At 38.3% G+C, this 24840-nt stretch overlaps 1 protein-coding gene across 2 annotated transcripts in view; it reads left to right on the plus strand.

Moving 5' to 3' along the window:
- The window catches only part of med13a (mediator complex subunit 13a), a 49676-nt gene that overhangs the window by 4502 nt on the left and 20334 nt on the right, over positions 1-24840 (plus strand). Inside the window, exons 2-7 of one of the 2 annotated variants that reach the window (XM_087808291.1) lie at positions 1761-1995; positions 10061-10229; positions 20670-20815; positions 23974-24174; positions 24251-24460; positions 24547-24709. In XM_087808291.1, coding sequence (XP_087664417.1) covers positions 1761-1995; positions 10061-10229; positions 20670-20815; positions 23974-24174; positions 24251-24460; positions 24547-24709 — 1124 coding nt within the window. The remainder of the gene's footprint in view (positions 1-1760; positions 1996-10060; positions 10230-20669; positions 20816-23973; positions 24175-24250; positions 24461-24546; positions 24710-24840) is intronic. The other variant, XM_087808292.1, reaches the window with a different exon arrangement.

Raw genomic sequence — 24840 nt, forward strand, 5'->3', positions numbered from 1 at the left:
TAACAGCATTTTCAGTTGAATTAAAATGAACAATCAGCTAGAAAAAATATCAATGGAAAAAGAGGAAATTCTATCAAATAAACAACCTACCTCCACTGTCCAAAATCAAATCGTTAAATTGATGAAAACAAATCAACTTGCAACCTTTAATCAATTTTCATTTCATCTATGAATAGCTCTGTTATTTAAGTAAGTAAGTAAAGGTAATTTAAGTGACACAAAGTGTATGTATGGTTACTTTAATGCCACAAATGGAAGATGAGAGCAGACCTAAAGCATCTCCCAGCAACAGTTTTATTTAGTTGAATATTGGTGGGATGTTTTTGATGTAAACTAAGATCACAGTTTGATGAATAGTTGATTCTGATCACAAAATGCTAAATTAGTTTTCACCACATGCTGTTAGTTGACTTTCATGTGCTGTTTATTAAAAAAGGATGATTTGTTATGTGTAATTTATAGCTTGGCACAGAAAACACAGCCCTGATTTAAAACATTTGCTTTAAATGGTGACCCAGAATATAAGAGGATGTAGCTTTCAGTGGTCATATTTTAATAATTATTAACCCCTGTTTGGAAATGTAAACAAAAATAAATGCATACAGTATAGACTGTACAGACTGTATATATATATATATATATATATATATATATATTTATAATTAATTTCGATCTGCGAAAATGAGCAAAGATTTATTTTGAAGATGCACTGACTGTTATTTATGTTTAACAACAAGCTACTCCGTGTTGCTGCCAAGTAGTATATAGTAAATAGATTTGTCTTGCTTAACCCTCCGATCATATGTATTGTAAACATTGTGCTGCCACATACATAAGATGTTTGAAGAACTGCTTTAAACGTAGTCGACAAGGCCTTTGAAATGGCAGAAGCAACCTTTGCCATGGGGTAGAAAAGAGTGACTGCCATTTAAATGATTTTGATATTCACTTTTTAGAACGTGTCGTTTTATGGCTCGACATATACTTGCAGGAAAAATGTTTTACTTCAGGTTGTTATTTTGATATTTTGAGCTTATTTGAAGGTTTCCATTTCAGATGAACAGAAATCATTGGAAACAGATGCGTCATATAGCGGTGTCCTCCGGAGCTATGTATTCTTGGTAAAGGATTGCAATGATGTCTCCGCTGTATAATTGTAAAATAGGAGTCTTGGCTGGATGAGTGAGCCGGACACATGCTTGAGTCACACATTATTTTTAACCCCAGGTCATTAAGGATTTGCTCACTAAGGTGTTATGGCTCACTAACTTGTTGTTGTGATCCAGCTCTTTCCAGCTGACGCTACACAGCGCTCTGTTTTGACAAGTCCCTAGCCCACCACCACCATAACATCTCGCACCACAAATCTCCCAGCTTACTCTGAGCCAGGCCAAAGGCCACCACTTCACCACGACCTCGGGTAATCGCATGTTCTGGCCGAGTGCCGATGCACTTGACTTGATATATCTATTGAATTTTAATGGATTAATTGGTTGAATACACGAGGGATTAGCTTGAAGGCTCGTCTAAACCGGCAACGGTAATGTTTGCTTTGACTATTAAAATAAGACTATTCTCTACAGCAAAGTGTGGTTTCATGCGATGTTTATGTTGACTTGGGTGGTCTGCCAGCATGTTGGTGAGGAGCCGCGATGCTAGTTTACAGTCTAATATTCCTCAGGCTCCTTATAACACCAAAGAATATCCTGCGGTCTTTTGAGTTTATTACTGTGTTAACATTTCTCCCCGTTTTCATGCAGGCTGACCTGACGGGAATCAAATGGAAGCGGTTTGTGTGGCAGGGTCCCACATCTGCACCCATCCTGTTCCCCGTCACAGAAGAGGACCCTATCCTGTGCAGCTTCAGCCGCTGCCTGAAAGCTGATGTGCTTAGCGTGTGGCGGCGCAGCCAGCGGCCAGGTCGGCGAGAGCTGTGGCTCTTCTGGTGGGGGGATGACCCCAACTTCTCTGATCTCATCCACCATGAACTTGCAGGTAAGGTTGTTCTGACCGATGCTCTGGGGATCTAGATTACTTATTATCAGTGACCAGTCAAAACGTTATCTCTTGTTGTGAGTGCTGAAGTCATCTATATCACAATCTATATCACATCCTCGTACACATGATGACTATCTTTGTTTATTCAGTGAAGTTTAAATTGGTGCAAATATATTGTATTGCTTTGCACTGGCACTGAGCCTGAGCAAATGATTCTAGATTCCAGTCTTCAGCGAGTGTTTTTCATTTGTGGCTGCAGCTGTTTATGAGTCGTCTCCTGCAAATATGTGATTGTTATTTTCTCAGTAGAAAAATATCTTTATGACTTAAAGATACTTAAATGACAATATTTTGAGATTTGTTGAGATTTTGTCAATTTGAGACATTTTGATTTTTAGAATCTTTACAGTTAATGATTACAGATAATATTATTCAGTAATTTAAATACGCGTTAAATTATCTTTATTAAAGAATTTTGCAATTAAATTCAGACCGTTACTTATATTTATTGGAACAAATTGTCTAGTTTGTGAGACTGAATCATCCATATTTATTTGTTTTAAAGTGAGTTGTTGACAATGTAATAACTATGCAGTAGTGACATTTGAGCAGTTGCTGTAAGTTATATATAAAACATTTTATTGTTTGAAACATTTGTTTGGACGCTTTATGGGTTTGACCAAAAATGATGCACATGGAGTTTGTGTACAATATCATGCAAGTATTCTGAAGTAGTTTAGGCTCTTCAGGCAGAAACATCTGTTAGCATAAAACCAGTGCAGCGGTGTGAATATTGCCTTCTGAGAGTGTACTTTATAGCTCATCTAAATGTTTTTATTGTTGAAGGCACTGTAGCTGCATCAGTTGTAAAAGTTGTGTAAAGTCTTTTGTAGCCTTTAAGCAAGCCTGTTAAGTTGCTTTTTTTGTAAAGACAAAGACGACAAATTGGAACATGCAACCTTTTGTGAGTTTGCCTCCAGTGTAGTTAAAGACCATCAGCACGTGCAGCGTAAGAGGTGCATAAACCAACTCGATAAAACCAAAACACCAAGATCAGTTTTGTGAATGAAGCCTCGGGTTAGGTGGGTGTCTTGTCGTGATAGGGAAGACAAAGTGATCGAATTAAACAAAGATGTCTGGTTCTGCTACATTGATTTTGATCCCTTTTTAATTAACAGTCTATTGTGGGGTTGACAGTGACATAAGAGTGCCCTGCTAAATACCAGGGTAGTATTTTTTTACACCAGGTTTTTCTTGTCGTATGAGAGAATTAGATGATTTAAATAGACTGAAGGCATGTCCCTGAGTTACAGCTTCAGCAAGAAAAATGATCTATTAATACCGCACAGGACACGTTTTCTTTTAATAACGGATGATATGTTGCCAGAAGAGTGATGGTTGTCAAGGATAATGGAAGATGTCGAGGGTTTTTTGTCTTGAGATAAAACTCAAGTGTAATTAACCTGTTGAAAAATGAAACCCACTATTTGATTGATTGGCGGAAAAGATAGATGGATAGATCGATCGATCAACTTTATTGATCCCTCTGAATATTGAGAGATCTGTAGGTTTAACGAATCAATTGCAGCCCAGCGTGTTGTCCCGCATTTGTCAACGCTTTCTTAAAGTAGCTGTTGCTAACATTGCTGCAAAGGGAACATGGATAGTAAACGTAAAGCCAGTTCATCAAAGCTGAAAACATTTACACCATGCAGGTGCAACCATGTGTAAATGGAGCAAACGCATCAACCTCCTCACTTCCTATCCCCCACCTACTACGACTGTGAGATTTGACTCAGATGGTTGATAAGAAAAGTGTTTCATACCCTGTGTTGTAAAGGAAAGCTTTAACGAAAGCACACCAGTGTGTATTACAACTCTAATATTATGATTATTACAGATTAATAGCTGACTGCGAGAAGGCAGAAAGAACATTTACCTAGAGTATTGGTTTTACATTGGCAACACATGTTTAGGAAACAAAATCACAATATAAAAGTAATGTTATTACTGAGATGATATGTTTTCCTGCCAAACATCTGTCGTGTCAAGAAAGAGTTTTGCAGCTCTCGAGAAAAGGGAATCGGCTATGAAAAAGTTATTCAGCCCATCAAGAGATGTATTCTAAAGATTGCTATCAAAACTGAAAGCACAGAATTGCTACCTGTTTTTGTTCTTTGTAATTCAGTTTATATTTCAACAAATGGAGCTTAATCATCCACAACCTGTTTCTGACAACTTTTCCCTCTATTTTCCGTTCTCTGAGTAATTTAATTGGTTCATCGTGATTTGCTTCGCTCCTTGCTTTGTCTCTAAAGACCCTTTAAGTCTGTCATAACTCCCAACAAATTTTATAAGTGTGCCTTTGACATGCCAAGTTAAGCAGGCGTTTCTTATGCTCAAGGGGACGAAAAGTATTCCATCCTAAATGAGTTAAAAACACTAACGCTGGCAGAAGTAAGGAACGTTGAAGCAGATCCAGCAGCTGTTGTTGCATTTCTCCATATTTTGAAAATAAGTTTTAATGATGTGAAAAACAAAGTCATATTGCTAAAAGAGATATTCTATCCACCTGATAAATGACACTTGATTCTTTTTGTGAGTGCTGAATCCCGTAAACTGATTAAGCCTCTTGTGTGTATCTGAAACGCTCTTCACATGTGCTTTGATATTCTGTTCATGAAATCGCCGAAAAGGGTTTGTGACGGACAGGTATTACTCGCTCTGAATCTTGGAATGAGTGACAGCTCTATGTATTATTTTGGACCTATGGGACTTCTGTGATTGCTCAGGTGAAAATCTGCAAAACACCAGACATCACTGGAACTTGGCTAAATCAATCTGCTGGACTTAAACAGATCAACCGTTCTCTTGACATTTTGCGTTTCCCTTTCATCTGTTTTTTTTGCTATGTACTTTAGGTTTTATCATGTTTAAAACGCCTTGATATTCTTTAGTCTTAATTAAGATGTTGGCAGCGAGCAAGAAAATTTGCTCTTTTTATTTCGACAAGCTAAAAAAACGGAGCTCAACCCTCTGCCCCCACTTCTCCAGCCCACCCTCATTAGATTAGTGGCCTGTGAAAGTCTTATAATTTTGAGCAAGTGCCATTTATGTACATCAATGTACCAGTAATCCCTTCTCTCCCGGGTAATGAAGGGAAAGAAGTGAGCCAGGGTGGTGAAGGACGCAAAACTTGAGGAATCTTTTAATGCCTGCCTCTTAATTACCACCACAGGAATATGGACACCAAACCACCCAGCATGCTCTTTTCCGTGTCTGACAACTAGGAAACGAATTTTGATCTTTGCTACCGCCGAGAAACTATTCCCAGCAAGTCAAATGCCAGCAGTAAATGAAACGGCTTGCTTCTTTCATCGCACTGGTCGGGTATAGGCATTCATTATTATGCTAATGTCATCCTCTCTTTAACACCCTCCCTTATAATGTCTGCAGTCTCCTCAGGGGCACCAAAAGCAAAAGATTAACAGCTGCCTCCCCTTGAAAAATCGCTGATCTTTAAAAAAAAAATCAAAATTACGAATGTATGTCTGGGATAGTGAATGTTCTACGTTATGTTTCAGTGAAGTTCCATAAAGCTTTACACTGGTTATCTCTTTCCCACCGTCTGCAGAACCTTTCCTCTTGCACAGTCCCCCTGAGACTCGCACTCATGTCAGCCTGGCACTGTGTTTCCTGTGCCTCTGTTTCGCTGACTCCTAGGCCACGATCATACACGTTCTTTCACTTTTCGTCGAATTAAAATAACACTTAAATGTGCCAGGATCTTCAATTTTATCTCTCAATTTGTTATGCAGTTCTCCTGTTTAATGTGCAGAAAGGTTCTTTAGATGCATAGAAAGCTAAACAACCCTTTGACATAACAGGTGTCTTATTTTAAAGTTTAAAATAACAGCTTCAGTTTTTTGTCTTTCAATGCCATCTATCTTGTGGAATAAAGAGATGGTCAATGACTTTTCATAACGGGTCATCAGCAAGCACTCTCCAGCCGGTCATAGTTGACACGCATCTGTTCATTACCACCTGTTTGGCCGGCTCTTCACAACAGAAGAAGGATGGGGTCTCAAAAGTCTTACCCTTTTCCTGATGATAAAGATCACACGAAGGTGGATTCAGTTGGTGCCTAAAGAAAAAGGGAGTCAGTTCTACATGAACTTGTTTTCTCGTCAATCTTCCCACTATTTGCTGGTATGCATTAAGCCTCTGAATCTTTCAAATATTTGCCTGCTTTTCTCCCATTGTGTTGTTACTCAAGCCCGCCACAGCCTTGTTGTTTATTTTAGCCAGATAAAACAGTCCTCTGGGCAAATCGCACCTTCTGAAGGGCATTTTTTAGTAGTCTGTGTTAAAGTTTTAATGTATTATTTTCCGTCTTTCTCTGAAGATCAGCTGTATTATAAGACATCATGCATTTGATTGTATATACATTTGTAGAATACAGTATATATATGTAGAATAAAATAATTATATTTGACATCTTTTGAGTTCAGGGTGCTGAAAGGAATCAAAACTAAGTACATATATTAGATCACATGGATACAAACTCACTCCAAAATGCATTATCCTGTTTAAACACTGAATTTCATGGTTAGTGTAAAATATGTTGTAGAGTGGTGAAGGCTCTGATGATGGACAAGTGTTACACTTTTTGATCCACAGTGATGCAAGACTTGGTAGCCTGGTAGCTGCCTGAGGCTGAAGAGTGTATTTCCAAATGTTAACCTGGGTTGCCCTTATCATGGGGACTATTGCTGTAGTTAATAACTCTGCTGATTTATCATTTCATGACTCTTTACTATCGTTTATTTTCATGAAAATCTTATTACTATATCAGTCCTTCTCGATGGTACTCCATCTCAAATTCCACCTGAATGAATTAATGATGTCATCCACCTTTTAAATGTAAGTAAGTACTATTTGTAGAGTGCTTTCTTATATTTCTATATCTGCGGCGGCTTCTTATTCCCTCAGACGTAACACACGACACAGAGAACGATGAGTAGAGAAACCCAGGTCAGCTCCTGCAAGGGGCAGGCAATGACTTTTGTGCTTGGGGATCAATTTTCTAGGGCTAATCTGCTGCCTGCGAACCACCCTCAACTTCCCCCTTTTCTCCTCCTGCGCTTGCTCGCTCTCACTCCTTTTGATGGATCTCCATTCGCTAGCTCGGTGCAGGGACTCGGCCATGCATGCAACCCCCGGCCCATGGGTGCAGTCTCTCCTGCTCTCCTCTCTCAATCTTTCTCTCTTTTCCTCTCTGCTCAAGAAATACTCATTAATTAGTAATGGAGACTTTACAGAGCACCGCTGGTTCCCTCTCTTTCTTTGCAGATATGGAGGACGAGAGGAGAAAACCTCCTGGCGAGGCTTGGTAGAATCCCCATGAGCAGTCTATCTCAAGGCATTAATCTTTCTGTTTAATGACAAAGTGCCGCTCTAATTACGTATGCACTGATAACGTATCAACAGTCCAGGGGATCACCTCAACGTTTTTCCTCAGCTTTTTGCAAACTCCTCCCTTTATCATCAATTAACCTTTATTGCCTCTCAGACGATCTTTGCATTCAAATCCACACTTGCCTAGTCATTTCTGTGATGATTATTCACTAGTTAGGTTGTACATTATGGGCACTGGAAGGTGATAATGACGCTGCAATTTTTCTTAGTTTTATCGATTTATTTACCCACTATTTATTCCATTATGATAAGCTGTGGTTAATTTGACACCATAGCCATTATAAGTTGAATTTTGAGATGGTTTTTACTGGCAGGAACACTAAAGAAAGCTAATTTTGTTGGTGACAAACTAGCCAAAAATGACGATATGGAGTACATATTTGACCAAATTTCTGCATCTGATTTTAAATTGCAAGAACATTAAATATTTTATCGTCTTTTGCTTGTATCGATGAATTTTAACTCCTACTATAACACTTGTCAACTAACTCCAGGAAACTATAGTGTAGTTTTGTGAATTTCTAATGACGTAATCACACTGTGAAACTACTTGTATGTTGGACAAGTTGAAAAAGAATTTGCAAACATAATACCCATGCAATCATCATGTAACATGGAATTGTTCTAAAGTCTGTATAATCACTTCCAAATAAAGCATGGAAATGCAGGAATATCTTTGTTGATCCAGTTTACCTCATCAAATGATTTACCCAGGGCATATCCCTATGAGGTTGAACAAAGCTGCTGTGCAACCACTTAAGAGCTCTTATAAAGGTCAGCTCATCTGAACCAGCTACACAGGAGGCAGCGACATGAAAATGTCCCAGTCATCTGCTGTGCCCATAAATCTTTGTCGGAATAAGGCCAACCTTCTCTCACAGAGTGATCTGGTCACTGCACACCAAGGCCTTCCTGCCAAGATGTTTTTCAGTTCACAAACATCTCAGATGGCCTTCCTAAAATGATTCAGTAATGAACAATTGGTTGATGGAACGCTTGTTAAACTTTTCTTTAACCCTGGGTCTACTTGCGGTCCCTTTTCCTATCCACCGTTTAATTTCTATATTTTATAAGCCTATAATGGGCTTTTTTTGTTTGTAAAATCGTGTTCTTCTTTTACATTGTTGTTAAGTTAATGTTTTATTATTTGGTTGTTTCTCTTAAAACATTGAAAATGAAACATTTTGGTTTATATTCTTGGGAGACCTCTCACTTTTACTACCATATTTGTTTCCTTCTATTTAGAGTTCTGAATCATGTGTCGCAAATGTGATGGAGCCTACAAAACATTATTGAGCTTCATGACCACCTTCAAGTCGGTAAAGAAGACCGTCTTGGAGGGTGGTTTGCCTCAGTTTGATTCTGGTAAAAACACTTAAGTGTTTTTCATGTGTTATCTGTCCCCTCGATCACCCTTAATGTAATTAATCATAGTTTGTGCTTTTCTTCTGAGGCGAATTCTAAAGCCTCAGCCTCCATGGACAGAGTTTCTTTCCTCCGTTTCACCCTCACAACACTTACTCTGTGGGCTAACTAGCCAGTTTCTGAACAAAACAAACCTTTGACAAGAACATTTTTTTCAAACCTAATTCAATATAACATCAGGGTCTTTGTCTTAACAAATGGTGCACATTTAGTGTATGAATTAATCTTGAAGTCACTGTTTTCTTTCTAGTTTAGCACTGAACTCATTTCTCCCTGATTTATTAAAATACAACACAGTTCGAAGCCATATTGCTTTTAAACTCACTCATCTACTACGTCATTAAAGACAGTTGGAATTGTCAGTACTTCATAATGAACAGACCTTTGCTGCAAATATATATTTGTTGTGAAATTGAATTTCTTAATTTTAATGCACTTTAGAAACTGTGCATTTAAGCCTATTTTTATCCATTTCTTTTGAATATCCATATGTACATATATATGATATAAAAAAATGGATTCCTGAAGTTTTGCTGTTTAATAATTTTGATGTGTTGATGACATTCAAGACAGCACAGTGATCCTCAGATAATGGTTCACTTATTCTTGCAGGAAATATGTGAACAAGGTAGCTGTTGTACTTGTTGACATTATCTCCTACAGCTACAACTTTCTCAGAATTGGTTGACGGACTGGAATCACAACACGGGGGCAAAGTTTACTATTGAGATAAGCAACAGGAAGATTTGCATGACTTACCCTTGCTTGATTGTTTTTGGTTTTCTAAATGACAATGACTTTCATGAAAAACTACTTAAATTGCAGCTTTTACTTAAACATTCAGTATCTTAATCCCAAAGGTTTAAATAACCACACAACACTGTCTGTCCAACCTTTTTATAGCCTTTTTTAAATTAACTTTTAGTTTTTTTAGTTGCAGTGATCCATTGCAAAATATTTCTGTCAAACTTGGATCACTTCCCAAGTGACCCTTTTTTTTAGGAAGCACCTTCACAGCAGTTTTGTAAATATAGCTGTCTTCATGCAGACATGTTTTATTTTAGCATCCCAGTTTCGTATTAAGTTCTTAACATGAATGAGTTGATCACTTTGCTTTTTCCTTTAAAGTTTTAAATGCCTTTTTTTTCCTCTCTTCCAGCTGAGGATGACGGGCTCTGGGAGAATGGTCTCTCGTACGAGTGTCGCACGCTTCTCTTCAAAGCAATCCACAACTTGTTGGAGCGCTGTCTCATGAATCGCAGCTTTGTTCGCATTGGAAAGTGGTTCGTCAAACCCTACGAGAAAGATGAGAAGCCCATCAACAAGAGGTTTGTGTCAGTACTGTTTATTGTCCTCATTGTCTCGCTTTCTGGCACATGTGGCTCTTTCTGCTCGTGTCTTTGGCTGCCAGGCTATAATTTGTGGCTGTTCCAGTTCTATCATACTTTCTTAAGCTATAGGATTTTGCTCAAAGTGATCCATGCAATTATAAATATGTCAATGAATTTTAATTAAAGTTAACCTATATTATTACATTAAGTGTAGATGGATTAAAATGTTTACTGATCATATTTGATATACAGTATGTAACATATAAGATATATTTTAGTGTTATGGTTTACCCTAGTTCCAAATACTAAATCCTTTTCTTGCTCTACGATAAACCTTATAAATAACATTTACAAATGGTAATTTGTGTAATTGGTCACAAAATAAACATGCTTGCACCTGATGGATATATTATGTATATATTAAATCAACTATTAAGATATTTAGCATTGACATGCTGCATTGGTCTTTTTGAACAGATAATTTATTACTAAAATGTAATCTTTAAATATATGCATTATGTTTGATAAGCGTTTAAAATCCTAGCACGTGTCATTTCAAATCAATTTAAAGTTTCCTCTAAACAAATAAATCCCTGCAGCTGGTGTTCATGCATTATCATTCATTTTCACTGCTTTCTATGATAAAGGTGTTGCTAGCTCGAACCTTTTTGTCCAGGGAAGGTTTTGCTCATTGAAATGGCAAAGTGCCATTAATGCTCACTTTCTTTATTCCTCTAAAGAAAAAAGTGACTGAGCTGTTTTGCGGATGTGTGTCTGACAGGACAATTGTTTTTGTTGCCGGATTTCCCAGTCAAGTGACTAAGTGAGGGGGGGTTGCAACATAATCTTATTTTTGTGTCTACACAAAGTGTGGTGGTGCAGTATATATGGGTTGTGTTCAATTCAAAATTCCTGGAAGACTGTGTTGTCCACATGTAGTTTTGGTTCTTACTGAGGGTTTGAAAAACACCCATTAGCCCACAAATAACAACATGTTGTTAATAATAATCTATTTAAAGGCACAATTTAGTGTCTCTTCTGTGCACACACTTTCTTTCCCTTTCAACGATCAGTTTATTTAATCAATCTTCTTTGAACAACTCTATCCCTCAGTTTATCTGTTCATCTCTTCAAAACAGACCCGCCAGTCATGGATTCAAATGAGCAAATATTCAGTAGGAAAATTCCTCCCATCATGATGGCTCATGAATGCATCATCTCTGATCAGCTTCTATGATGGATTGTTTTTCGTCAGTTTGGATTGAGCATCGTGGCTGAAATGAAAAACAGAATTAACGGCAGAGCATAAGTGAAAGATGGAGAACAAGTTATTTGTTAACTGAAAGCCTTAAGTGTTTAAAAGAAAAAAAGAAAGTCTGTGTGTGCAGAAAAAAAGGCCTTAGTTTGTCCGAGCAAATTTGTTTTAGAGTTTTCTTTTGCACAGCAATGTGACAAAATAATAACACTATATTTTTGCCATACTTAAACCCTTACAGCGACTCTGCTCACAAAAATATGATGGTCATTTACTTGGCAGCTGGTTCAATAAAAGACCGTAAGCACAACTCCCGAGTTAAATTATGTGCGTCTGGAGCTCGCCTGTTCCACTCTTTCTTTAAGTCTTGTTTATTCTGTCCGAGCACAGTGCAGGCAGGTCATAAACCGCAGCAAAGTCACCTCATGTCTCATCGCCTTGAAAGAAATGTTTTCACATTTCTTTGTTTATGTTGTGTATATGTTTTTCTTACGCTTGTAAGACCAAAACACATTTGTAGATGGGTATATATTATCCACTACTATGCAAGCAATGTCATTTTACTATAAAAATAATTGTGAGAATTTGACCATCTACTTATCTGCAGGAGCTCAATCTACATTGACTTATAAAGACTAAGCAAGACAAGCCTTTTTTAAATTATAGTTTATCAATGTGTTTCTTTGTTATTTTGGTTACAGACCAATGCAGTTGGTGTTGGATTTGATGCAAATGATAATTTCCAACCTTTTTTTGTTTGACAAGTGAGTCAGCCGAACAAATGACAAATATGAGCTGAATAGTTTTTGGTTAAATTAAATTTCTTGCTATTTATATATGCTATTTATAAAACTTCCACTTACACCGCTTTTCAAACAGGAATGATGCATTCAATGACGTTGGGATTGTTATGGCGTGTTCAAGACTATTGGATATTTTATTACTGATTGCATAACAATAATCGTTTTAATGAACAAATTACCACAGAACACACTTTCTAACAATTGCAATTTGCAAAAAATATTAGGAAAAACAATCTTCTTTGGGTCATTTTAGTGAAGTTTACATTGTCGGTTTGATAGTTATTTGTTTTCTGCGCTTACTCTTTGTTCATTTCAAGTGGTTTATTTAACGCCGATTTATTTATTTTACATTTAAATATAAAACAGAAAAACACTGTATAAAAAGTACAGCAACTTTTAAAGTTTTTTATTATTTAAAAAAAGTGACTTGTGTGTGTTTTCAATCACGGTAGTTCCGTCCTCAAGGGATTACAACTCGCTGCAGGAGGAGTGAAGACCATGCATACGACCACCAGTCATATTGGACTTCGCTCTTATAACCTCTCATTCGCTGAGATTTCAGACAGGGGAGCTCTTTATAAAGTAATAACTTCAAAACATAGTCATGATGAGACTTACTGCATCTTGGAGAGGAAGACTTCAACATTTTAAACATGTGACCAAGTCAGGAGAGTTACCCTTTAAGTCGCTATGAGGAAAAAAACGGTATCGGTATCAGCCATCAAAATAGCCATCAGTGCACTCTTACTTTTTCTTGTAAATAATGTTAATGTTAACATACATCAGGCATGCCATTAAATGGAGTAGTATGAAACAATGATATTTTAAATAACAAGGCAAACAGTCGACCATTTGCTGAAATCTTTTTGACTAATTTTCTGACCAGAAGGACACCCACTTAAGCTGTTAAATGTGTATGAAGAACTCAATTCTTTGAAGGCAGCTTTAGGGAAAAAGCAGACATTAATTCTCTTTGTCTGGAGTAGACTGCTGCTCCAAGTTGTGCAGCCCACTTGCTTCTGCACTGCGAGGTAGACCGGCTTCAGGAAAATTAAGAGTGGCAGAGAGCGGGAGCGAGAAGATAAGGGGGAGGGAGGAAAGAAGGGATTGCAAGGGAGAGCTCCTCTTCGTTGTCATAGCAGCAGGGAAATGCACCCTGGGATCGTGTGTTTCCAAGGTGAAGTGGGATGCTTGCACTCGATTGGTCAGCTTGAGGCAGAATTACTCGTTGACTGCCATCTAATTGGCTGCGTTACTGAAAATCAGTGCAACATTAAAACCAGGCCGCTTTGATGTTTCAATTTGATCCGAACAAAAGCATATCAATTCTTTTTATCCGCCCGCTTTGCACTTTGTGTTTACAAGAGCACGCACAACATCTCCGTTGTGCTCCAGCTGTGCCTCAATCAGACTGTAAAATTGCCTCTTTGTTGTGATTTAATGTGTGTTTGAGCATGTATAGACTAGTTTTGTCTGTGAGCTCATTATCAGATCAAACTGTTACAAAATGAGACCAGTGTTTAGTGTTGTCCAACATGATTAAATGATCATTTGATGCATAAAGTGGCGACACAAATACATTAGTCTGAATGAAACACACCAACATGCTTGTTTGCGTTGGACTCTGTGCTATGTGTCTGCCGAGCACATTCCTCCTTTGTTGTTTTGGCTCCGTGTTGGGAGGTGAATGTGTGAGTGCTGGTGCACAGTGGCGGGCGGAAGCGGAGAGCAGCGCCGTTAAGTAGGACAGTGCAGGATAAAGGGCCACTGCCTCCAGTCTGGGGCTAAAGCGCTAAATTTATCCCCTCCCTGCTCCAAGCACAAGGCAAACACACAGGGAGTCGGACACACAAACATGCACGTCAGCAGTCGGCATGCAAGTCAGTCTTTTTGAGAAATGACTACTGTGCCTACAGAGGAGTGCTACTTCTACTGATATACTTGTATGAGCCATAATATATAAATTAATCTCTGATAGATGCATAAGATCATTATTATTAGAGGTTCCAAGATATCATTTTAATGCATGCAGATTTAACTACATTTGGTGTCGCAAAGACCTGTCGAAATTATTGTAAAGTTATATTCGCAGTGGTCAGTACCCATCAGAGAGTTTTTAAGACAAATGTACAACTACATTGCGATTTCCCGGTGTACCTTTTAGCTCTTGCACTTCATCCTTTTTATATTAGTTAGCCACACAATGATGAGGGTCAATCCAACTTAACTATTTTCATTTGGAAGGTGGCAAAATTACTACATCGTCTTCTTTATTACTATGATGTACTGTATATACAGTATATCACAAAATAAGAGATTATCTCAAAACTGATCAACTGAGGTTTATACCATAGGACAGTGGTCCCCAACCCCCCGTCCGGGGACCAGTACCCGACCTTAACGCATTTGTTACCAGTGCGCACTGAAGGGTAAAGTCATTTTTATAATTTATTTTCTATTGATTATAACTGTCTGAAAGGCGAGTTGTTTTACTCAATAAAATAGCCTGTGACTGTTGTGACGAGATGCTCATTTAAGACAAGTTTACTCATATTTTTTACTGTTATCTGTAGGTCAATCCGTGACAATAAATTGGTCTGCTGTGCGAATAGGTTGCGGACCCTGGCATAGGAGATGCAGGTACTAGGAAGTGCCTCAAAACATGTTCATCGGTGAAGTTGTTGTTATTGAAGAGTAGTTAACATTCCTTGGAGTGGTTTCAATGCTGAGATCAGGGATCACTGTTTCAATTCATATGTGCAAAAAGATTATCTTTATCTCACTTGCTCTCTGTCAGTAAGTAAAGGCTCTAGAATGTTTCAATTAAGAGTTTAAAAAGCTCCAGCATTCATCTGCTATGATTATGGCACCAGTGTTCCTGAATGCCTCCTTCATTTTGCTCTCGTGTCAGCTCAATGCCCTGGGAGAACAAAGTATGTGTCTCTCATCATTGAAGTTAACAGGCACTGGCCTTTTTATGTGGCACAGCGATCTTGGAACTCTTATTGCTGCCAGTGGTGCAATTCGGAAAGGATAAAGGGGCTCTGGCAGGAACAAGTCTCCCCATTTGTTGAGGGAACCCTGTAACCTTGTGTCAGGCCTGCTTCTCTCTTGCATTTCCACTGGCCTCTGTAACAGGCTGACCAGCCATGTGACCGGAGGCTAGTGGGTCAAGTGAAGGTTTGAAGGAGTCCTCATAGTTAATCCATCACTCTTCCATTTGCATCTACCCTCTACTCGGCTTCCATGTACAGTAACTGTCGTTTTTAATTCCGATTATCATATTTACATCGAGTTTTGGGACAGTGCAATGAAATCAGAAGTTTTTGACAACCGTTGTAACATCCTTATAGTTTTGTTGTCTTGATTATTTTGCTGTATTTTTTTATGCTTGAACATTTACGAGAGAGACCTCAAAAGAGCAAAGCAGCATTACATGGTATTTATTTAAACAAGTAAATGTGATCTTGCATTAACTTGAAATAATTAACCGAGAGTATTGTTGTTGCATTTGAGCCGAATTGTATTCCAGCCATTGTTGCTTTAAGCCTTTAAGCTCATTTTGAGAGAGGGGCTAATATTAAGGCTTTTTGTTAGATAGGTTAACAGCAGAAACCCAACTTTAATCCTGGATGAGATTGACTAATTGGCCGTGGCTCAAAGTAATGAACCTTTATTATAACAGCTGCACAAGCCGTATCACTAACAGACTAATGGCTCGAGAGGGATTAAAATAGGCTCCCTTTTTATGTCATGAAATATTTAGCTTTGCAATTTGCAGAAAACAATCCATTTGATTCTCTGTGTTCTCTTATTAATGCATTTACCCCTGCAAGTCCAGTTTTCATGTAATTAAATAGAAAAGTGTGAATCTTTTTAGCCATTAAGATGTCACTCTGACTCATCTAACAAAGTAATAGATAATGAATGAAAGCCTGAAGAATGTATTAGTGAAACGTTGTTGTTATAATCATTAGGAATTATACTGAAAATATAACTGGTGTATCAAAAGGAAAGTAATAACCGTAAACTCATTGTCAGTCAGTCATGGTCCCTCAATTACTTTTGTTTTGTTACCTGTTCACTTTCTTTTTAGCCTAAATTCCTGTTTGTTATCAATGTAAAGATTTGCCTAAATTAAACCTGTTTAAACCACTTTGTGACTTTTTTATTGAAATTATATGAAATAAGATTATAAAATTTATACTAAATGATAAAATAAATCAATGTTGAATTTGCCAAGTATTCTCAAGATAGACTGCTAATAAAACCAGGACACTTTGCATGACTAATTAGGTTTGCTACAAATACTGTATTACTATATTTCACTTTAACACTGTTTTCTGGAAGCTGTGTGCAGGTTTTTTTTTTTTAAACTTGTAATTATTAACGAGAATGGCTTCAAATATATTCCTATCTTACTCTGTGTTACGGACTATATTGAATTGGATTCATCAGAAAATGTGGAGCTTTAACCTTTTCAGTTAGTCCAAATGCAATTTAATGTATACGGAATTCAAGAAGTTTGAAATATGGTAGAGGTTATTTTGGGTAAGACTGATCTAAAATATGCTACTTTCTTTACCTTAGTGTTCCTCAGTCATATTTGGTTTCTCCACAATAAAGAATTTAAACGCTTTTAGCTATAGCCTAGGCCTGAAAATGTTTACCTTTTTTTATTTGTGGTCCTTTTAAAACAAGGACCAATATCCAAGAAGGTATGAAGTAAGAAAAGCATGTCTTATCTGTAAACACCTTTGAAGGATGTGAGTATAGGATGTGGCAGCTTTAGTGGTGAAAGATTTTCAAAAAGATGTATATGTTTTGTACCGCTTCTTATACTCTCACTCAACGATATTTTGAGGTTGTCAATTACAGAATTATTCTCAACACATTGGAAATCCACATTTGTTTTTTCCGTTATTGGGTGAAATTATTATTAATTGATCTTTTGGCAAAAATAAAATTATAGTCAAAGAAGTCGACGATAAGCTTTAGATGACTGACCTTTAGTTCACAGCATGTGTATTGAATGAACACAAGTGTCTTTTTACGTGTATACTGTCAGTGTCGGCTCCTGCTACATCTTCGTGTTTCCTTCACCTTTGCTTTACCTTAAATTTACATCTTTAACAGACTTCCCTCTCTTTGTATTTCTTCTGCCTTTGCGAGTTTAATCTGACGTATAAGGACGTGAACCCGCTCTCCATTTGTGCCAGAGGGAAATCAATTCAAGTAATGGTGTGTGTTTGCGAGTGGTGTGCTCGACTTGTGCGTATGTTTTCTCCAGCACGAGTCTCCAGTGGGAACTGCTTGTTCCATGGCAGGTGCGTCTCTCTGGACTTGCGTTTGTGTGGTTTTGGCAGCAGACAGTGCTGATGTTTCCCAGTTGTCGGGTGGCGAGACAGTGGGAAAGATTATGTCACCGGGAATGAGGGTACTCTTGTCTGTTTCCACCTTTATGTCCACAACATCACAGCTGGTTTTGTGTCTTTCAGTGTCAATAAACTGTTTATCTTTTATGTTTATGACCTGTTTACCATCAAGGGCTGGTTTATTTTCATTTTCTGCACATATGTGTTACTGTATGAACTCACTACTACATGGTTATTTTTATAACTTTTATATTTAACTAATATTATGCTCCGTTTCATAGAAATTGTATTTGTAAGTATACGTTGGTAAACAACATCTTTCAGATTTTTTTTATCGTTTATTCAGTGAGGAGACATTTAGAGGACAAATGCGTATTTGTCTGCAACATAATATAAAGCCAGAGTCTTCCCAGCACAACCTGTCAGAGTAGCTGTGAAACATGACTAGTGAAAACCTGCTTTTGCACATTAGACTGTCAATAAAAATCCTTGGTAAACAACATCTATTAAGAGGAGGCACTGCAACACTGAGCAGCGTTTACTCATGCAAAATGGCCAGAGACGGAAGGGTGGCTTTTTCCTCAATTGTTGGGACTCTTGTTGTTTGAGGAAGTTGAGGGATCAGCTGAACGGAAGCTCAGTTCTTAGAGCGTCACCAGCATAGCTTGCAGACATCTGTGGAATGTCACCACTCTGCCTCCTCCTTCCTTTTTTCTCTGCACTGCATCATCTGTATATGCATCCCCGAATCAATCCTGCAGCTTCAGCTCACCTCAAATGACCTTAAATGTTTTTCTAGCAGTGCTTGTTCTGGGAGAACACAGCTGAACAGAGCTTGCCATTTGTTTGCAGGAATATGCTGGTATTTAATGGCACAAAGACTTTTGCTTTTACACTTTATAGCAATTTGTTTTTGCACTTCGTGTGTGATAGACATGCATCACGAGTACAACTTTCTGTGAAGCACATTGAGTAGCTATTTGTAAAATAATCAATCATTAAATGTCCATTTTCTTTACCACTTAATCCCTTATGGGAGTATAAAACATTTACTACAAAGCACAACAAGTTTGTTAAACATGATACAAACTTCCGCAGTAAGCAGTTTTTGTCCTGTACATACCAAATTAAAGCTAGATTAGATAAGAATGTGTTGTTTGTTAGGTATCAAATCGTCCACTGACATCAAATGTAACAATTTATTAAGAAATTGAACCTGTAAGTCCTGAGTGGAAGATTGATGTGCTCAAGTTAAATATATGAAGATATGATCTTTTTACCTGCCAGAATATTTTTGGCAAACCTCCACAGAAAGGCGAAGAGGAGAAGCGGCTTTTAAAAAGATCCACCTGAGCCAAACAGGTTAATAACTAGGTGGTGCTTAGAACTATGAATATGACTATGATTACATAATCAGAAACTTTCATTGCCAGTGTTGTAAACACAACATTGAGTGATTATTAAAAATGAAACCATCACTAAATCTGGTTTTACCTGTCTTTAAATGGTAGGTAGCATGAGATGTTTCTTCTATGCACACCCTAAATATTGTGCCCAAGCATTTTCATGCTTGTTTTTTTTATTGCACATCCTTACCTTAACGCCAAAGACACATCCTTGTTTGTCCTTTTTTCAACACTATTTGACATCCAAGTGTTTTCCAAATGTAATGTGTTGGTGAAACGGGGAATGCTTTTGTTTTTTAAATAATTTTTGTTTATATTTTGTCACAGATGAGATTAAAGAAGAAGTCGGAGTGGTGAAAGATTATGGTTAAAACTCTGACTGTGTCTTAATGCAATAGTTTGTGTATTTTTGCAAATTGTGTTGTGTTGCACTTCTTCCTGCTGAGCCACAGATGGCAGCCCTTTACCTCGAGCCTCCACACAAACGCAGAGGTGTGTGAATGTGTGGTGTCAGGTTTTGTAAGTGTGTGTGTGTGCGATAGAGAGTGGCAGAGTGCAGTACTGTTGAGGTCTGCAGATACTCGTACTATTCCTGCACCTTACGAGCCTCTTGAATTCATATGCTTGTTTAAAAACCAAGCAAGGTCCTTGTCCCTCAGCAAAGCTATGCTAATAACAGTGACTGTAACTGGGTTCTCTTTCACACACGATAATCCTCTTTATTACAGTTTTCCCCTCAGCACATTGTTTTCTCAAAAATCCTGGCCTGGTCTAGCATTTTTAAAACATTATTTTAAGATGTGATTAACTACTAGTACTCGACTCTCCATGCAATGACACACCGCATTTAACACATCATTTGCAGGGAAGAAAAGGTAGACTGAGATGAATGTTGAGCTCTGGGGGGGCTTAGAGCAACTCCACACTACGTAGGTGGTATTATCTTGTTGAAGTTCTCTCTCTGCTCCGTTTCTTAATCCTCTGCAGAGTAGGTGCACCACAGAGGGTGTCAAGGAGAGAAGACTGATATTTGCTTAACCAAATCTTAAGAGGTGCTAGCAGTCCTTTGATCTTCTTCCAAATTCGCAGAGTTCATTTTCATTTGGTCATCAGTCACTCAGGCTGTCGTGTGTGTGTGTTGTGTTAGAGCAAGTGCCGAGTGAAGGAGGGATACTTGAGAACGATGGCATGTATTTTCATCGGCCTCCTATGTCCTTCTGTTTGTGTCCTTGTTTTCTAGTTCTCTTGTTGGGTTTTTCAGTTTTCTTTTGTCATTCTGTTTGTTGAGAAACTGTTGATGTCACACTGGCACAGGCGGACGCTGTCGTCAGCAGAGATAAAAAGGCACTGTTAAGGCCGATGACATCAGATGTAGACAAATGAGACAAGAGTAAACTATTAGCATCTTTGTAAATGTTTGTGGTCACTATGTATACTATGTATAAAGATGTTTTTAAAAGTTTGATTTGGCCCAAAAAGGAGAACTCATAGAATTCTCTGAGCGTGAGACATCCTGGATTACGTCCTCAGAGTTACTCATTTCATGCTAAACTCTTATTTTCATGCTCGATGACTCATTTGTTTCTCTTCTTCACCAGCGAGCACTTGTCCTGCGCCTTTACCTTCTTCCTGCACGGAGATAGCAATGTGTGCACCAGCGTGGAGATCAACCAGCACCAGCCGGTCTACCACCTGACTGAGGAGCACCTCACTCTGGCTCAGCAGTCATCCAGCCCCTTCCAAGGTGAATTTCAGTTACATGACGCACATTTGAAGCAGCGGCAGCTGCAAGCAACCATCCTCCTACATTTGATAGAATCATCGTTCTATCTTAATTTCCAAATTGATAAATTCCTTCCTCAACTCTCCATCTCATGTGCTAGATGGACATGTTTGTACATAGACAAATAAACCAAAAACAACCTTTAATGTGACATTTGAGGCATAGCTGCTTTGACATGTATTTTCACAGCCAACCAAACTCTCTGTTTTGTACTTTCTTTTTTTTTTTTTTGAACTCCATTAGAGTTGATAATAAATAGAAACATAATTACTTCCTTTTCTATGCCTTAAACACCTTTTGATGCTGGTGCATCCTCATCTTAATTGTAGGGGTTTAATTGTTACAAGGCCTAAATAAAAGATTAATTCAATTAAATTCACCCAATATACAGCTCTAGCTTCAGAGTACACCAAAGCTGACTATGATCAAGTAGCTTCCTGTTGACATATTTTGCACATTAGAAAGTGTATTTCCTTTTATCATCCGTCCTTCTAAGCCGCCGTGTACGCATTGACACCTGGATGTGAGTCGGATACAAAAATCTGAAGTCACTATTATTGTGTCGTTGTGTAAGGTCTGAACACGTATTCTATCCCTTCAGTTACCCAACCTGAGCCAAACACTTTGTAATCCCCACTCCATTGTCAGCTCACATTTCCTCCAACACATTAAAATGCTAATGCTACTACAATATCCATTGACTATTATTTTATGGGCGGCAGTGCTCTCACAGTAAACTATTTCACACCAGGGGCACGTATCGTTTCCTTAATGAATTATGTATAACCCCTAAAATCTAACCTCTTGCAAACTTGGATAACTTCCATTCAACGTGCGATGAGTGCGCTCTGCTGAGCCACTATTTTGAATGAAAGGTAATAAAATGAGCTTTTGGTGTGATCGGAAATTAGCTCTTGATATCATGATGATGGGATATTGTTGCACAAACATACCCACATCAATCAGGACCTTTGCATTTAACATCCACCCTCATCATTTTATAAATGTGTAATATACTGTAAGTGCTGTGTAACTTCTTATGCAATAATAGCCTCCTTTATCTCAAACGTGAAGAATCGTGAAAAATGATGAACTCTCTGGCTATTATCCACTCAATACTTCAATATTTGTGACACACAAAGTGTTTTTTTAAATTCTGCCTAATATGCTTTGTCAGAACAAAACATTTTTTCAATCTTGAGATTTAAATTTTACTGCTAATTGCGATCTGGCCTGTAGAAAGACTTTTATTACCCCAGGCCTGTCAACTGCTTTATTATCTGTTGGTTAAATATCTGACATCTGTACTCGTTTGAGTGGAACAACAAATTTCCTACCCCTTGGTTTTTCGATCTCCTTCCATTCTTCTCCTCCTCATTGCTCACCTCTGCCAAGCTTGGTTTACAGTGCGGTAAAGCGCCCGGACAAGCAGACCCCTCTCGAATGTGACCTCATAAAAGGGCGTAGAGTGAATGTAATGAACTCTCAGCCCATTACACTGATTTGAGCGCATTTGACATGTCTTCAGGGAGCCAGAGATACACTCGCACACAGAGAAATACAGGGGACAGAAGGGAAAAGCAATGGGATGGTACTCTGAAGAAACAGAAATCCATTTCCATAATTGTCCAGAATCCGATCTGTTTTTACAACTACCCACGGTCTATTATGCGTGTGTGTGTGGTAAGACATGCCGAAGTCAAAGACGTTCAATTCAATTAGGGTTAATATGATCACATGTAGAGGGATGTTTTTGTTGGCAACAACATAAGTAACCCTAAAAGGGTTTAGTTGAAAGCTGGGGATTCAGAACACTCACAATATCTGCACCGTTATGAACTCAAGACTGATGACATCATAGCTTTTCCACCCTTTTAGACAAATAAATAATGACTTAAACATTAATATTTAAGTTGTGAGGAACATAAACGATTAAGTGTATATACCAGACATTTAGCCAACCAAAAAATACTAATCACTAATCTTTACTGAATTTATATTATGTCGGAAAATATGAATTTGGGACACAAAGCGGAGAGCTTTTTTCCCTCAAGTATTTTCATTGTGTTGCAAACATGGATTACAATAAAAGAAAAACACGTTGTGTGTAGATAGGTGCCAGTTTAAACAATTTTCGTCTACAGGCAGGGCCCAAGGGCTGCCTTCACAAAATACAGTGAAACTGTAGTACTTTAAATATTTCTGGCTATTGATGATCATTTTTTTTTACTTAAAAAGGAATCAATGCCGGTGGAATTCCTAATACAACCTATAAAAATGATTTGTTAAAGGATTGAAATGTTTCTTTTTCGATTTCTTGCTTTTAGTCTAATTATACAAGTTAAACATATATTATCATTGTTTATGTTTTAACTTTGCTGTATATGTTTTCCCTCAAAATCCCCCAAATATCATCATTAGCTTTTGCTCTTCATGGTGTTCTGTTATTTAGTTTGATAGCACCTTGCAACTGTCCCCGTCTTTAATGTGGCCCCTTAAAACATGACTAAAATAAAACATTTTAGATGTAAACACCCGCAAAGCAGTCTGTCTAAAGAAGCGTTTACAATCCTTCCCACTCCAGTGAGTGCGCAATTTCAGCTGGCAGCTTGTCTGCATACATCTACAGGCTGATCCCCATATGTTTCATTTACTTGTATATATGAATTATGCATATTTGATTCTAGAGCCATCTGCATCTGCTGATGGATGTATTGCTCATCTTTGAGCAACTGATGGTCTCTCAATGACTCCCAGAAGTCTGTGCAGCAGAGTGTATTTGCAAAGGAATAACCCTTTTTATAAGCCTCTGTTTATGGCCTCTCAGGCTGCATCTGCCAATAATTGGAGTCTGGATTGCTCTGTAAGTATACGGCGAGTCGGCGGGGACTGTCCGCCGTCGCTCCAGAAAGGTCAGCATCCTTCAGAATTTGCCAAGAGGCAGAATGACAAGAAAGAAAAAATGGGGTGACAAGCACATCCAATAAAAGGAATAAATGTATTCAAAAGTAAATGATGGGAAAGTAGTTGATGTCATGATGGAATTAAATGTCTGAGAAAGTAGAAAGAGAAAACAAAAAAACCCTTCTCTTAATTCTGCCTGATATTTGTGTCCATAGTTATCCTGAGTCCTTTTGGATTGAATGGGACACTGACGGGCCAGTCATTCAAGATGTCAGACCCACCCACGCGAAAACTGATTGAAGAGTGGAACCAGTTTTATCCCATCAGCCCAAGTTCGAAGGATAGTCATTCAGATGAAAAGATGGAGGACATGGATTGGGAAGATGAATCTCTAGCCTCTGTTGAGGTCCTCGTCGGTCAGTGTGTGATAGATTTTAATTTTAAATTCCTTCAATTCTGTTTATCTTTTTAGTAAAACTTTTGTCTCCACAGGTGGCGTACGAATGGTGTACCCTGCCTGTCTGGTGTTGGTCCCCCAGTCGGACATTCCCGTTGTGGCCCCTGTGGGGTCCTCTCACTGCACTGCCGTTTACTCGGGTGGTCATCAAGTGCCTGCTTCCCAACGAGAACCTGCCATGTCCTTGGTGACCCTTACCCCTCCTACATCACCTGAGGAAGTGCAGACAGGTAGTGACATACACGGTATGCATTACCACAGAAGCATACGCTTCACTGTAAACTCTTGGGTAGTAATGTGCGCAGCTAAATCGGACGTTTCTCTTCCACAGTGGATTCACACTCTGTCCAAAAGTGGATAAAGATGCCTTCGTCATCTGATGTGTTTGCCGGGGACGGAACAAGCCACCATGGTGGGAAGATTCCTCGCCGGTTGTCTAGTCAAGTGGTGGAGCATGTGTGGCAAGAGTGCAATATCAACCGAGCCCAAAACAAGTAAGATAAACACCGCAGTCTTAAAACAGAAATCTGTGTTTTTCCTTAAATGACATCTGGTTATGACCGACTCCATTATCAAACCTGTAACACAAAATGATCTCAGTGTTGCATGAGTTGAAGTGTAACTA

The sequence above is a fragment of the Callionymus lyra genome, chromosome 14 (genome assembly GCF_982586985.1).
Source record: "Callionymus lyra chromosome 14, fCalLyr1.hap1.1, whole genome shotgun sequence".
NCBI lineage: Eukaryota > Metazoa > Chordata > Actinopteri > Syngnathiformes > Callionymidae > Callionymus > Callionymus lyra.